A 16,960-nucleotide genomic window follows, 5' to 3' on the forward strand; every position below is an offset into this window, starting at 1 on the left:
CACCACTCGCCCCTAACTCCAGATCATTTGTGAACAGCTTAATTGGGAAGTAAAAGAAAACTTTGGCACATTCCTCCCAGTCAACATCGGGCCAACAATAACTTTCTCAAAGGGAGGTTGATTTGGGCAGAGGAGCCATTGTTCTAGTTCGGAAGAACAGTTTCCACTTGGCAAAGGCCTAAGAAGGATGTCAGATCCTAATCTACAGTCTTGCTGCAGTAAACTGGCTTTTCCCATCACCTTTTGCTGATCTGGGAACATAAGAATACAATGGCTGCAACAAATCAGACAGCTGTTTGTCTGGGTGCTTTTTCGTGGTGAGGTTTCTTATTCTTATTTTTATTCATTTAATTTCTATATCGCTTTACATTTTTTTAAAAAAAATCTCAAATCAGTTTATAACACCTTAAAACATCAAATAAAAGAATCCAGAACAAAACAAATTCAAGCTTCAATGAAATATTTCAGATTGTTCTCTAAGCGACATTTTGCTTTCCTCAGTCGCCAACATCCAGAGATCTCCACATGGTCGCAAATGGACCTACACTGGTCACAAAATGCGCCTTGCACCTGGCTAATTTCTAACACTGCTGTTGACATGTGTTTTAATCTGATTTTTATCTTATTGTTAATGTTAATTATTTTTTGAAGGTTTTCAATGGTTGTCTTTTTGCCAATAGTTCTGTTGTTCTATTCTTTTTGGCAAACCACTTTGAAGTCTGTTTGTTTTGACAATTAGGCAGTATACCAATTTTATGAAATAAATATTAAGTGAAATAAACTGAGCTGTTCCTTCCCCTCTCCTTTGCTTGCACATTCCTTCACCTCCGCTAAGAAGGAGAGCACATTCCAATCCTGTGGATGTGCTGTATCGCAGCATCTGTGTCGCGCTTTTATGAACAACCTGGATCCCAAAGGAATAGAGAGTTTGGCATCTGCATATTTATAAGCCTCTGCATTATTCAGCTAGGCAAATGGAATGGCTTTGAAGAGTGAAAGTGGGCGGTGGGATGCAACCTGTCTCCATCATTGGAAACAGCCCCTCTTGACCCCTTGGCTGCATCCATCCATCCCACATTCACACACAAACACCCCTCAAAAGCTGGAAGAAGTCAAGCTGCACAAGAAATCGAGAGATCATAATTCAAGGGAGCCGTTCAGTCAGCAGCAACAGGTGTCCAGTGCAATCGATGGAAACCTCAAATGCAAAAAGGTCACAAAGACATCAAAACCCATCATGCAGTGCTCCTCGGCTGCCCACTCAAATCTATTTTGACTCTTTCCATAGCCTGAAACTCAAAGGCAGGTTTTATGGGATTTCCAGACAGACTCTGTCCTTCCGTTCAGACCCAGACCTGCTTGCCTTCCCTTGGGTTTCTGCATCACCAGTCCTCCGGCCATGCCCAGGGAAGTTTTTTTTAGCTACCTTGAGCATCTTCCCACTCCAAACAGCAGCCACTTATTCCTAGGAGAGCTTCAGCAGTTAACCCTCGCCTGCCCTATTTCCAATGCCCCTTCAGAAGCGGTTAAGGCACTGCCATTCATAGCTCTATCCTCATGCTGTTAAGGGAAGGAATGACTCTCATCTTCACCTATGGCATGGAAGACGGCACAGAGACAGTGTGCAACATTTTCATGGAATCACAGAATTGTAGAGTTGGAGGAGATCCCACTAAGGCAAAGCTCTTCCTCAAAATTTGACCGATTGATTCAACTCCAACCTGAGCGTTTGCTGCACTGTGAATGCTGTTTGGTCCCGAGAGATGCATTATTTTTACTGAGCATGTGAATTTCACACCCTGTTATTAGGAACATGGCCCCTGCCTTATAATGAGCCACACCACTAGTCCATCAAGCTCAGTGTTGGCCACACTGACCAGCAACAGAATGTCCTAGTCTACCTGGAGATACATGCCAGGAATTGAACCTGGGACCTTCTGTATAAAAGGTAGATACCCTACCACTGAGCTAGGGGCCCACAGACTGCCCACAAGTGACGCAGCTTTTGAAAAGGCCCCAGCCATTTCTCTCTGGGTAGCAGAGCCCATTGAGTTTTCAAGGGGCGACAAGCAATGATGTCCCAACATCGTAAGATACAGAAACCAACATCATCCTGGCGATGAAGATGCCTTGCCCTCCTCTCTCAAACAAACTCTCTCCATAAGTGCTGAGTCTATTCACTACTGGATCTGAACATTCATCTTGCATGGAGAAAACGAGTGAACTCTGCACATGCTCTGCACATGGCCCACCGAGTCCAGCATCCTGTTCTCACAGAGGTCAACCAGATGCCCCAATGGGATAGGAAACCCACAAGCAGGATCCAGGCACAAGAGCCCTCTCCCCTCCTGTGGTTTCCAACAACTGGTATTCAGAAGCATCGCTGCCTTTGACCATGGACGCATTGCATAACCATCACGGCTAGTAGCCACTCCATGAAACCGTCCAAAGGTTGGGGACCACCACTGCCTCTTGTGGCAGTAAGTTCCATAGTTTAACAATGCGCTGTGTGAAGAACGACTTCCATTTCTCTATCCCGATGGGAACAACCTGGCTGTATAAATGGTAGGTTTGGCTAGGAACAGATAAGTGGGATGGTGGGGAGAAAACCTGCACCAGGAAGAAGAAGAAGAAGAAGAAGAAGAAGAAGAAGAAGAAGAAGAAGAAGAAGAAGAAGAAGAAGAAGAAGAAGAAGAGTTTGGATTTGATATCCCGCCTTTCACTCCCCTTCAGGAGTCTCAAAGCGGCTAACATTCTCCTTTCCCTTCCTCCCCCACAACAAACACTCTGTGAGGTGAGTGGGGCTGAGAGACTTCCGAGAAATGTGACTGGCCCAAGGTCACCCAGCAGCTGCATGTGGAGGAGCGGAGACGCGAACCCGGTTCCCCAAATTACGAGACTACCGCTCTTAACCACTACACCACACTGGCATTGCTGCAAACTGGCAAAGCCTTCTGTAAATGGTGGCACGTGTGCTCTCACCTTCTAACAAGATCGCACCGTCCTACAGTCCTCCAGGAAATCTGAGCACGCCAGCTCTTGCAAGTGAGGCTGGCAGATTAACACAAACACTTCCAACTCGATTAAGGGGCCTTTCCGCCTGAGCATCTGAGCTTGACAGGAGCAGACTTTGTGGGGTCTGTGCCTGCAGGGTCCTGGGCCCACGCTTTCCTCCCCGCTAGGAACCCGACACACCTTTGCAATGTGCGCGCACACAAACGCCTCTCTTTAAACCTCTCTTTTCCGGTAGGAACAAGAAACATTGTTCGAGAGAGCTTTAACATTCAAACACAATAACAAGAAATAATCACCCCGACGTAAGGACAGGCTCCTGCTGCAGCTATCATGGCTAAGCTGCTTTGGGGAGCTTTAAAGAGATTGTTGGGAGCTTTAAGACAATTAAAGGGGAAGAATCAAGCAGCACGACTAACAAGGAGAGCACTTCATGGCAAAGGAGTGGCGGGGGAACAGCACCTGTCTGCCCACCCCATAAAAACATACAAAGAATTCTGCCAGGTCATTCCAAAGGCATGTCCTGTAGCTTGGAACTTTTTTCCAACTGGAGGGCCACATTCCCGCTTAGGAAACCTTTTAGGAGCCACTACCAACTCTCCATCCTCCATCCAGGTAAACTACAGCCATCATCACAGACCAGGGACACATTCCAGGCAGTCACAGATACAAGAATCTGCTGGTCTCATTTCCTCTCTGTTTCTCATTCTTCCAATCTTTACTTCAGTCTGCATTTTTTTTGTTTTAGGAAAAAAGGTGTCGGTGCCCAACATGAAGTTATTATACAGAAAATGTCACATTTTAACCGGGGGCGGGGGGAGAGAAGGTGCTGGTAATGCGTACCCTTGAGTCGCCCCAGAAAAGAAGCACTAACACCATGCATTTTCATAGGTTACTTTCACTAACATACGCATTTACATGCACATTTTACCCTAGTACAGTGCGTCCCAATTTTCCCCTCCCATGGACCACTTGAAAATTGCTGAGGGTCTCAACAGACCACCTAACGACTTTTCTACCCGTTGCAGCAATTGTACTGCGCTGTGCTAGACAATGGATAGTTTTTAATTGCATTTTTATTGCTTCGTTCATTTTCTTCTAGATTGTGTTTTCTTGTACAGTGGTACCTCGGGTTACATACGCTTCAGGTTACAAACTCCGCTAACCCAGAAATAGTACCTCGGGTTAAGAACTTTGCTTCAGGATGAGAACAGAAATCATGCTCCGGCAGGGCACCGGCAGCAAGAGGCCCCATTAGCTAAAGTGGTGCTTCAGGTTAAGAACAGTTTCAGGTTAAGAACAGACCTCCAGAACGAATTAAGTACTTAACCCGAGGTACCACTGTACTGCAATTTGCATTCCGTGGAATTCAAACTGTAATACATGAGAATACAACATAAGAAAGGAAAGAAGCAATAAAAATGCAATTACAAATCAACATGAATATCTATTGTGGATCACCTGAATGAAGTTCATGGGCTGCTGGGGGTCCACAGTCCAAAATTTTGGAACAGCTGCCCTAGAATAGGCCTTTTTTTTTTTTTGCACACCTTCCTTCCTTGGCTAGAGAGCTGCACTGCAAAATTTAGAGAAGTGTAAATTTCAAAGGATGGTTGTGTTCAGCATTAGACTCTTAATCTCAGGGACAGGGTCAAGTGTTCCAGCCCCACATTCTGCAAAAAGATTCCTGCATTGCAGGAGATTGAACTAGATGACCCTTGTGGTCCCTTCCAGCTCTATGAATCTGTGTTCTGGTTCTCATACTGTTTTAAAGGAGTGTGAATTAGGTCGGTTTGCCTTTAAATGCAATATGAATCTTCCTGCTGCTGCCATGCCACCAGTGGCGTAGCGTGGGTTGTCAGCACCCGGGGCAAGGCAAGTAATTTGCGCCCCCTAACCCGTGGATTTTAGTAGGGGCAGAGAGCTGCGAGTGTGAGCGCCCCCCCCAGATGTTGCGCCCGGTGCGGCCGGCCCCCCCTGCACCCCCCACGCTACGCCACTGCATGCCACCATGGCGCAATTTCTGTTCTCATCCTGAAGTAAAGTTCTGAACCCAAGGTACTATTTCTGGGTTAGCGGAGTCTGTAACCTGAAGCGTCTGTAACCTGAGGTACCACTGTACTTCTAAGAAACAGCGAGTGATTCTTCCCGCCTTTCCCAGGTCCTACCAGTGACAGTGAAAGAACAAAGCTCCCACGGCAGACTGGAAGAGACAGAGGCCATCCCCAGAGAACACTCCCTGACCATGAAAATATCATCCATTCACACATGCAGCTGGGCATGTAAACACAGATGACCACAGGGGGAGGGGCTGTAGCTCAGCGACAAAGCATCTGCTTTGCATGCAGAAAGTCCTGAGTTCAAACCCTAGCATCTCCAGGTAGGGCTGGGAGGGACTCCTGCCTGAAACCCTGGAGAGCTACTGCCAGTCAGTGCACCCTCAGCAGTGTACAGTGAATTGAAAGCACAATTAAAACCCACACCCTGCCGCCAAAGTATCATGGGAACTGTAGCTTACCCCACACTACCCGTGATGGCTCCCAGGATTCTTGGGATGTGTGTGCTTTAAATATATGATGTATAGGCAGACAGTAATGTGGAAATTCATAAATTCCCAAATTTTTGATACTGGGGTGGGGTGGGGGAACCTGTGTACTTCTGATCCCTCCCCCAACCCTGAGTGCATTTTGTAATCAACCTTCATAAAATTTTGGACAGCTACCTTACATGTCACAATCTCTTCCTAATGCGGAGATTATCAGCAATGTGGTGGGTGGAGTGGGAACCATTGTAGTATTACCCAGTTATATGAATTAGCAAGGTTTGCAATCTGAAGATGAAAAAATCTGCTGAATATCTAGTTCAAGGGGAGAAAGCTTTCCCAAAAGAAAAATTGTCAATACCTGCAAGGTATGTGTACGATAATGAGGCCCTTTATTGTAAACAAGAATAATCATTTCCACACATTTCCAATCCCCAAACAGATCATTTCTGAACAGTGCGTCTGCGCCTCATAGTAAGCTGTGGTTAAAGGTTTATTGTGCATGAACAGAGTGCCCTGCTTTGCTCCGCCCTGCTAGAGTGGGAGAAACAAACCATGGCCCTTGGCTTTGCACTGCGTCCAAACTGGGGACTGTGGTTTTTTTATCTGAAGCCAGAGTTTGTTCTTGGTGTTTCTGCGGGAAGCAACCCACAACCCCAGTGTTATGTCAGGGATCTTTGTCCATCGTTCCCACTTGCTAGCAGCAGAGGGATCACCTCTTCACAGGAAACTTTTAACTATGACTTAGCACAAGGATGGGAAATCTGTAGCCCTCCTGAGGCTGTTGGACTCCCAAAGTTCACCATTCTGGACCATTGGCCAGGGTGGCAGGAGCTGATAGGAGCCAGGACTCCAACAGAACCAGTGCAGCATAGTGGTTAGTGTATCGGACTAGGGCCTGGGAGGCCAGGGTTCGAATCCCCACTCAGCCATACAGCTTACTGGTTGACCTTGAGTCAACCACTGCTTCTCCACCTAACCTACCTTACAGGGTAGTTGTGGGGTTTAAATAAGGAGGGGGAGAACCCTTCATGCCACCTTGAACTCCTTGGAGGTGGGGTATAAATGCAATCAATAATATACAAACAAACAAACAGCATCTTTAGGGTCACAGGCTCCCCACCCTTGAAGTTACCATGATGTACAACTGCAGCTAACTAGGTCCTGAATCTCACCCCGTGTCCTGGCACAGAGACCCTGCAGCTGTGGCTTCGGAGCAGTCAATCAGTTGGTTGCCAGTGGCTAAATCATGATCACTTCCAGGCAGGGGAAATTTACCAGGCCTGGTTCTTATTTATTTTCCTGCAGGCTGCAAATGACTAACACAGGGTTACACCAGCCAGAAGCTGAGTAAGAGAACCTGGAGGCCAGCGCTTCTGGTCAACTTATTTGCAAGGCTGAACTTCCCAACACAGGAGCAGCCACCATGGTGATGCCCCTCCTCAGATGTTGCTGGACTTTGGCCCCCTCCAGTGCGGTAGTGGGGTTTTTGCAGGTGTTTTCTGCAACATGACATTGGTGCAATAATAGTGCATTAGGGGTGGATTTCTGCTGGGTTGGCCTCATATCATTCTGCTTTGTCAGTTGTTCTGAGAAGCTTCCCTCGCATCATTGCTGTCCAGAGGGGTCCACTTTCAGAAGAACAACTCAAAGCCTCGCCATGTCTGTGAGCTGAAAAGTTACAGGGTGTCAGTGGGAAGTTGCAGGACATGTGCAGATCGTACATGAAGTAGTGTGGCCTCTGTGAAACTTTTGCAGGTACAAGGGGTATTAAAAATGGGGTCACAGAATCATAGAATACAACTCTACACAGAACTGTAACTCCACAAAAACAATTGTAGAGTTGGAAGGGACCCAAAAGGATCATCCAATCCACCCTCTAAGCACCTTAATGCCATCATGAGCTCAAATGAGCATGAATGCACAATAAGGACATCTAGTGGGGCCCTTTGAACTCTTCAACCCAAGCCAGTATGACTAATAATCAGAGATTACTGGAGCAGTGTTAGAAACTCAAATAGGCATCAAATGGCTCATTAAACCAAGGTTACAGTCTCCAAAACAGAATGTCTAGTTGCCATTTTTGGGTAAGCCCACTCTAAAGTCTTATTTTTCAAATAATAATAATTTTATTATTTATAACCCCCACCCATCTGGCTGGGTTGCCTGGCTGTGACTGATTCTCAGTTAAACATCTGGCTAGTTCTGATGACTACCTTGAGCTAGTTTAAAAGTTTAGAGAACTTAAGGCAGAAAAGTCACTTGATCCAAGGAGAGTCCACACATATATATTGCCCTATTCTGACCTCTTTTTATTAATGGTGACTGCTCTTGCTCAGGCTGCACAGAAAAAAAAAACCATTTTGATTCCAGAAATGAAATCCAATTGTGCAGAGAGAATATACCTGATAGATTCTGCAGGATGTGTTGCTAGCATGTGGTTCTCCCAGGATGCACCTCCAGATGGCAGAGATGTCAGGTGCCATCCTGATGCCCAGGTATCTTCATTTGGAAGCAAGTGGTCAATAGCCTGGTGCAAAATGCACCTGGCGAATTTCAAACGCTGTACTGGAGTTGGAGTCCAACACAATCTGGAGGACACCATGCTAGTTACTACTGTACAGAAGGCTGACATGGCTGGATCAGGCCAATGAGGGCAAACCTAATCCTGCATTCTGTTTTAACAGTGACCAACCCCTGACAGCCAATCTGGTGTAGTGGTTAGAGTGTTGGACTAGGGCCCCAGAGAGCAGGGTTCAAATCCCCACTCGGCCACAAAGCTCACCTAGTGACCTTGGGCCAGTCGCTGCCTTCTCTCAGCCTCACCTACCTCACAGGGTTGTTGTGGGGATTAAGTTAGGAAGCAGAGAACCATGTGCACTACCTTGAGCTCCCAGGAGAAAAGGTGGGGTATAAAGGCAAAAAAAATGAAATAAACCAATGGGAAGCCTCAATGCAGGACCTGAGCTCAACCACAGTGCTCTCCACTGATACTCAGCAACTGGTGCTCTGAGGCACACTGCTACCAACAGTGGAGGGAGAACGTAAGCAACATGGCTGGTAGCCACTGACAGCCTCATTCGCCTCCATGAATTTCTGCAGTCCTCTCTTAAAGTCATCCCAGTCACCTTGAGCAGAATCACATATTTCTTCTCACCACGACGGCTGCCTTCTGACAAGTGCGATTAGCCCCAAGCACCATCTCAAACTTGGAACCGCAGAGGTGGACAGAGGTCATCTTGGTAGCTGCATGGCTGATCTCTCCACCCGACCCAGGTAAACTTTAGTTGGAAAGGGGGAGGTAGGGAGCTGTTTGGCCACAGGGTGTGGCAGAACCAGCAGGGGTGCCTCAGCCCCACAGCAGCCCAACAGGGACATCCCTGCCACCCCTTCTAACTCATAGCAACGTAAGAAGCTGCTTTATATACAGAGTCAGATTCTTGGTGCATCTAGCTCAGTATTGCCTACAATGGCAGGCAGCAGCTCTCTGGGTTTCAGGCAGGAGCCTTTTCCCAGACCTCCCTGGAAGTGATGGAGACTGAACCTGAGATCTTCAGTGGATGCTCTGCCACTCAGCCAGGACCCTTCCCCAAATCTGGAAGGGAAGCAGAGAGTGCTCAAAACTAACCAGGCACCAACTGCATTCTGCAACAGGCAACCAGCCTTTGGTGAGGAAGCGGACATGTCTGGTTGCCAGGTTTGGCAACTAACATCTCCATCCGGCTGGCTGGCACCGCTGCCATGCCAAACCAGTCAGCTGGCTTGCGGGACAGCACGGCATTGAAACAATCGCCACTTCTGATGCCGTGCTGCTGCACAAATCAGTGGGTCTGCAGGGCAGCACGGCACCAAAAGACACACATATTTTGGCGCTTTGTGAGCCAACCAATTCATGCAGCAGCACAACCCCAGCTCCTCTTTCAGTGCTGTGCCTAGGCATTCCGTTATGGCGACTGAAACCTTGGCGTAAGGTGCCATCTGGCTCCTAGCTTTTATATCTCAGTTTCTACCACTGGGAGCAGACTATAGTCCCTGACCTTAAAAGTAGGCAAAAAAGCAAAGTCAGCCATCGATGGGAGAAGGATCCCACTGGCCACAAAGCTTGGTTTGACTACCAATTCTAGACAAAAACTGTGGCACTTAAGGCTGATTGCAAATCACAGGCTCTGAATTGCTCCCAACAACAGCAATAGCAATAATAATAATAATGGTACAAGCTTATTCTGCCTTCAGGATTATGATAAGACCTAACACCCAGCTAGAACAACGTCAATGAAACTGGGGGGGGGGGCATCATAAAACAGAACCAGCTTCGCCTTTCCTGCAGTCTGGGGTCACTGACCCACAGCAGCCCTGACCATATCCAGCTAAGAGTCTGGGGGTGGAGATGGCTCCCACTGAATAGCCCAGGACAGTAGTACCTAGATAAAATATTTAATGGGTTGGGGGCAGAAGAGAGACCTCTTCATCTCCACATGAGGCCTGAGTATCTGGGCATCTACCCAACTCCCATCTCCTGCTTATTCCCCACACAAATGAGAGGATAGGCCTCCCCATTTCAAAGCAACCACCAAGAGCCCTTTCACCTGACATTGTCACTGACCTCATGTTCTGAGGCTAGTGGATGAGTGTGCAGTGACAGGATCCAAGAGAAGGCCTTTTTCAGTAGTGGCTCCACATCTGAAAAATGCTCTTCCTACTGCAGTCTATCTATCCACTTTTTTTTAAAAAAAGGAAACAGTTGACCCCTTCTAGCAGGCTTTTGGATGAGGGTATCTGTGACCAAAATAGCATACGAATAACTTGACACAACTGCTTATTATGAATTGTATTTATATCTTATTTCTTTTGAGTATGTATTTTATTGATATTATGTTACGCACAGACATTGTGTTGCTTAATATGTTGCAAACTGTCCCGCAGCTTTTTGAACAAAGTGTGGTATATATATTTCTTATATGAATAGAATAAGGGGCTTTGGGCTATCCCAGTCCCTCAAAGGATAGACCCCAGTATGATGGACCAGAAATCTCTCATGCATTCTGTCCCTAAAAGCATTCCCACAGCTGCTCCAGGATCCTTTCATTCAAAATAAATACATAGGTTTCAAGTGGGGCAGAGTGGCTGTTCTTAGGTAGCACCAGAGACGAGAAGCCCTCTGGGACAGGGGTCACAGTCGAAGGATTTCCAATTTGGAGGCAGCACTTCCAGGAAGCGCAGGTCGGTGCATTCCTGTGTGCGAGCGTGAAGAAGCCCAACTCAAGGCTGCATCACCTGCAATCACGCCCAGGTCTCAGAGGCGAGAAGTGTTTGTCCAAAGGCCAAGAAAGCTGCAGGAGCTCAGCATTTCTGCAAAGTCCTGGCATTGGGCAATTGACGCTGCAACACACACACACCCATTAGCTGGGAAGCACAGCAGGCTGCACAAAGCAGATTTTCCCCATCTCTCACACAAACACAGTGGGCTCAGCCCCAAATAGATGGTGGGGTGAACAAACCCCCTTTGAGTGCCACGCAATATACAAATAAAAGGACAGACTTCTGAACTTCTGCTGTTGACCAAGGCAAGAATCAGGTAATATAAGGAAGGAAATCCCTTGTAAGGGGAACAAGATCCTGAATCCCATGGTGATCTGCCTGGAAAGCAAACTCCAAACCCATTTGCGGCAGAGACATTTCCAGGGGCACCAATCCAGGTAGAGCACTCCAAGATCCCTTGCACTGCTGCATGTCACACACCCCACCATCCCCCATGGCATTGTAAGGGACTCTTGGGGCAAACCGTTTAGATTACACGGTATGGAAAATATATTGTTCTGGCCTGGGGGGTCAGCAAAGAGGGACCTCAAACCAGCTTGGGGAGGTGGGCTAAAGGTAGCAAGCCCCTCTCAACAGCCCCTGTTTCTGCCCAAGTTCAGGAAACTGCTTTCCACCAAGTCCATCTAACTCAGTATTGTCTACATTGACTGGCAGCAGCTCTCCAAGGTTTCAGAACATGCCCAGATTTAAATGGAGATGCTGGTGATTGAACCTGGGACCTTCTGCATGCAAAGCAGATGCCCTACCACTGAGCTGCAGTGCTTCCAAGACCAACATCCCTGCTAGGGCAACTTTAACTCAGCACCAAGACCTGCTTTAATTGCAGCGCTTTTCTGGACCAGGAAGCTACAGCTCCCCCAAGCACTAAAACCCACCATTTAACCTTAGTTTCTCCCAACAGTTTGCTTGGGGTTGGACAAAACACAGAATTAAATGAGTTGCCCCTGTCTAGAGGAGCACAAGGGAGTATCAGAGTACGAGAGAGACAGAGAGACCTAGTTAGCCATTTTCTGCACAGGACTAACTCAAACCTAAACCAACAACTCCTGCAATATCCAGGACTACTCAGCTGCCCCCACAGGCAAAATGCCTAAGGACCCCTCCCAGGCTGGTGTTTTCTGCGACATCTCATCGAAGGCAATAACATATTAGTAGCAGATTCATACCAGACCATGCGCATGTCACTCTGCTTTTATCAGTTGTTTTGTGATTGTCCCCCAATGTTACTGCATTATTGCCATCCAGAGGGGCACTCTTGCGCTATAGCGCAACCAAAGTAGAATGACACACCACTCGGGAACACTTGTGGCATGAAAACTTACAAGATTTCAGCAGGAAAGCGCAGGACATGCACCGCTGGGAAATGGAAGCAGTCTGACCGCTGTGAAACTTCTGCAATTGCAAACTGTTCTAAAAAGAGGACGATGTCTAACCACCCTGAGCGCAAAACAAGACAAATCCACAACTAATAGGATGTCTGGAGGGGCAACAAGTCTCCAGATTCCCAGGCCTCAGACTTCCCAGCCTATTTTCAATGCAAGGCTCAAATGCTCCATACATCACAGAGTATTGACCGGGAATCCGCACACACATCCGAGGACCAGTCAGATGGAGTTCCTCCCACAGCGAGCCAGCGATGCTTTCAGATGGAGTGGAAATCTGATACCTCTTCTAGAAAGTGAGCACCAATCTGATCTCAGTTTCCCCTAGCTAAGATGTCACAGGCAGCTCAAAAATCAGTTCCTTCTCCGCAAAAATAAAAATCCAGCCAGCCTTGCACGCGGCTACAGGAAAGCATTTCAGAAAGGACTGGCAAAGCCAGGTGAAAAATTACAGCCACACAGCTCCCCTTAGAGCCAGACCTAGCCCAGAAAGGGCCGCTCGTTCCAGGCCAAGGAGGGAAGGATGCCCACATCCCCTTGCCAGTCTGACACTTCTCAAAGTGCAGAAGGGAAGCCACAGCGGGCACCTCTTATCTGGAGAGCGGGCAGCAAGCAGCGTACTACGACCCAGGGATGGGTATGGCGCCAGAGGCACTGCACACGGCCTTGGCACTCAGGCGCCAGCTCACTCCAGGCACTCGGAACCGCTTTGCCCTCGCAGAGCTCTTCAGCCTCCCTTAATCCACTCGGTGCCAGAGCCAAGGCAATTCTCTGCTATGTCGCTGATATCAAATAGAAAACGCAACCTGGGGCAACAGCCACTGGCTAACAGGAGAGGAGCTCGTCTCTCACTCAGTTGCACTCGAGAGTTCAAAGCCAGCAGGAGAGACACCCCAGTGGCTAAGCGTGGCACCTTCCTTGCCACCCCCCCATGCCAGTTTGCCATGTGAGTGGGCAGGTGGGTGTGGAGCAGCAATGTGTGGCGAGGCGAGTAACGCTGAATTTCATCTTGCCTCCCTCCCCCAAAAAAACACACACACATCACCAGCGTAAAGCCTGTTTACATGGGCCAGCAGAGCTGAGAGCCACTCCGGGGTGGCACTGTGGAATGCCACAACATCCAGCCTTGTTTAGGCAAATGCCCCTTCCCCCAGCAGCCCTGGACACCCCCTCCTCCGGGGGGGGGGAAGAGATGGGCTCAGAGCCAACTAAAACCCCAATGCCAGCCTGGAATAAGGGAATGAGCAGGAACCACCCTAGCTGGGTGTGGGTGAAAATCTGGGGGGGGGTCACTGGCGGGAGGAGGGGCAGCATAATGCAGAAGAGCAGCAGCAGCCCCCTCCGCCCCACCCTCTGCAAAGAGGTTCCTGATGCCATCTGGGGAAGGGATCCTTCCCCTAGACTCCCTCCCCCCACCCACCCCAGGAGCTGGGCATACTTCCAGGCAGAAGGCGCGCTCTGGGATGCATCCCATTCCTATTTTTATTCTTTCAAAGGCCAGGTGGGGGAAGAGGAATTAAATCGAGGAATTAATTGGGGGGGGGGGGAGGAGGATAGCGCTGGTCACTCACTGGCTTTGCCCGGCTTGGGCCTCTGCAGCAGCTTCTGCACCGCCCCGATGTCCTCCGCCTTCACCGCCTGCATCAGCTCCTGGTCTTTGCCCATGGCGAGCGCGGGGAGACCGGCCCCCGGGGGCGCGGAGGGCCGGAGGGCGAGGGGCGCTCAGAACCCGCGCATCCCCGCCGGCTCGGATCGGGTCCCGGGCGGGCGCGGAGGTGGGGTGTCGCCTTCTCCTCCTCCTGCGGCGGCTGCAGATGCTGCGCGCAATGGAGACGCGCGGCGGTGGCAGCGGCGGCCGGAGCGCAGCGCCTGGCGGGCGGGCGGGGACCGGGCTCGGCTGCTTTGCGGCGGCGCCGCGGCGGCTAGCGCTGCCCGGCTGCGCTGGGGCTCCTCCCGGCTCCGGCACGGGCTGTTGCCGCCGCCTCCTTCTCCCCTGGTGGCGGCAGCGGCGAGCCCTCCATGGTCCGGGCGCGCTGGAGCTGCAAACGCGACGCGACGCCTCGCCGCGCTCTGCTCCTGCTGCTGCTGCAGCCGCCGCCGCTCCGGAAGGAAGGCGGATCCCGCCGCAGCCTCGCCTGGGCGGGGGGCCGAGGGCGGGGGGCATCCGGGCGGAGCCCCCACCTCTGCTTCCCGGCTTCCCTCCCGCCTCTTCTCCGCCGAGGAAGCTCGATGTGGTTGCCGCCGTCGCCGCCGCTGGGGTGGTGGAGGGGAAGGGGAAGAGCAGCGGCGCAGGGCGAGAGGGTCTCTGAGCGCGTGCAGAATGCCCGGCCTGGAAGGACGGGAAAGACTCTCAGCCTCGGAGGGCAGGATTGGACGTGCCCTCAAAGGCCTTTTCGGGGACGTTTTGAGAAAGAACAGAGGGCAGCCAGGCATGTGCAGAGAGTCTCGAAGGGCTGGGGTCCCCTCTCTCTCGTTCGCCCCAAAGCACTTGGGCTAAAGTGGGGTTATCGACGCAGAGCTTGAAATGTCTTGCCCAGTGCCAGGGATGGTAGTTTCTGAGCATAAGCAGAGGACGTTCTTGAACCCGCAGCAAAATTAAAGGGCACCTGTAGGAGGCGGTATTTGGTCTTGCAGCAGGAGTTTGCAGCAGGTTACTTAGCGAGAAGGAAAGGCTTCTGCTGTCGTTTTGTTTGTTATTTTAATGCTGGTCATTTCTTTATTGGCTAAATTTATATACTGAGTTTCTTCCAAGTTGCTCAAGGAAGGGGAGCTGGTTCCTTCCCTCTGACCTCCCCCTGATCTTCGCCACAACCCTGTGAGGCAGATCAGATAACAATTGACCCAACCAGTGGGGAACCTGAGCCATTAATCAACACTCCACCACACTGGCTCTCATTGCCTGCACTGAAAGAAATTCAGGGGCTTACGCTCTTGCAAGTCCTCCTGGCTCAGATCACGGACCGCTCCTCAGTTTTGTGAGGCTCCCACAAGGTGTGGACAGAGACTGTTCCTTTCTTTCACAGGGGACAAAACAGCTCAGTTATTATCCCCATTTCACAGATGGATTGCCGCAGCCAAGAGTGCATGGAAGACTTGGTGAAGGCTTCTCCATCGAGCTCTGGGCCTGAGACGTTGGTGGAAAGAACAAGGCCTCCCTTTTCTCCTCTGGCATGGGAAGGAGGCTTCTAGAAGAGGTATCCGGCCAAGCCACCCACCCGCTCTCAGATCTTGACAGCTGCTTTGGCTTGGCACCAGCTCTGGCATTTGAACCCACTACTGTGTAGGTAGCCAGCAGAGGGCCTGGAAAGAAGGCTTTGATCAGGATATCCTTCCGGGGGCTGGCAGTGGCTGAAGCTTATCTATAAATAAAAAATGCAGGTTTTGCACAAAGCCAGCCCGGCTCAGTCAGTACTGCAAAATCTGACTCTGGGGCAGCCATTGTCAACCTGGTGCCCTCCAGATGTTTTGCACCCAGTAGGATGCCAGGGCTGATGAGAGGGCAGTTGTGTTGGCTGGGGCTGATGGGATTTGTATGATGTCAGAATCAGGGCTTTTGTGCCCTGCCCTGCGGAACTCCCTCCCACTGCAATTCAGACAAGTGCTAGTCTCTGTTGTCTTCCCTGCTAAATATTTTTTTCCCCTCTTTCAACAAAGAAGGGGATTAGCAAGTTTTGTCCTGGTTTAGTCTATTGTTATTACAACTTTTTTAAAGTTTTAAATTACATATTGTTAGTTTTTCCTAATAATTTTATTGTTTTGCCTTTTTTGTAGACAGCTTTGAGGTGGGTTTTTTTGTTTGTTTTTACAATCAAGTAGAGTATAAATTATATATCTCCTCAGTTGCTATCTACATTGGATTTGAAATAGCATTTATCTATTTCAAAGCCATTCTAAACTGCTTAATATTTTTTTAAAAAAATTCCTTGTCGGTTTATTACGTCCAATATAAAAAACAGGATCCATGACAAAGAAAACATCAGCCTAACATCAATAATGAAACAGTATAAAAGCAAATCAAAAAAAGAATCAGGAGAATTCATATACATAAATCGGGGGCGAGGGGGCAGACTGATGAGTCGAGGAAAAGTCAGGGCATAAAATATGTGTTCTGTTCCAATTGTGTATTCATAGACTCATACAGTTGTAGAGCTGGAAGGGACCCCATGGGTCATCTAGTCCAACCCGCTGCAATGTAGGAATCACAGCTTAATTCCTCCCTTTTTCTGGCTTCTCTTGTGCAATATAAATCTGACTAGGATTTGTTCGCCACACTTGCGTTCCTATGTGCAATTGTCTTAACTGTTCCTATGCAGTTGTCTTGTGTAGTTTGCTATTGCATTGTGAAGTGGCCTGGAGGTGCATCCTAGGAAGCAATACATTAATGAAATAAAAACAGCAATAGTCTGAAACATCTGGAGGGCAACGGGCTCAGGAGGCTGTTCTAAGGACTGCCTACAAGGACCCCCGCAAAAAAACCCCTGGAGACCAGGCCTCAAAGAAAGCAGCAGCATCCGCTGCAGCAAGATTAAAGGGCAGATTAAACGGCTTCACCCACCCCCAATCGTGGAATCCCAAATGCCCTGGATTGGAAAGTGGGGGAAGGGAGCCCTGCCATGCTGGGTGGCCGGCTAGGATGCCATTTGTGCTGGGGGCACAGCCTGGGAAAGGGAGGGGCGGCAATTGGGCCAGGTTAGAGATGGCTCAG

At 49.4% G+C, this 16,960-nt stretch overlaps 1 protein-coding gene across 4 annotated transcripts in view; it reads right to left on the reverse strand.

Annotated features, from left to right (window-relative positions):
- CASKIN1 (CASK interacting protein 1) overlaps nucleotides 1-14,052 on the reverse strand; it is a 108,727-nt gene extending 94,675 nt beyond the window's left edge. For 2 of the 4 annotated variants that reach the window (XM_081888956.1, XM_081888955.1), the window contains exon 1: nucleotides 13,827-14,052. In XM_081888956.1, the coding sequence (XP_081745082.1) occupies nucleotides 13,827-13,920 (94 nt within the window). In that variant the 5' untranslated portion in view covers nucleotides 13,921-14,052. The remainder of the gene's footprint in view (nucleotides 1-13,826) is intronic. The other 2 variants (XM_081888958.1, XM_081888957.1) reach the window with 1 other exon arrangement.
- Between the last annotated feature and the right edge of the window lie 2,908 nt (nucleotides 14,053-16,960).

This window comes from Podarcis melisellensis, assembly GCF_964234715.1.
Source record: "Podarcis melisellensis genome assembly, chromosome: 14".
Lineage (NCBI taxonomy): Eukaryota > Metazoa > Chordata > Lepidosauria > Squamata > Lacertidae > Podarcis > Podarcis melisellensis.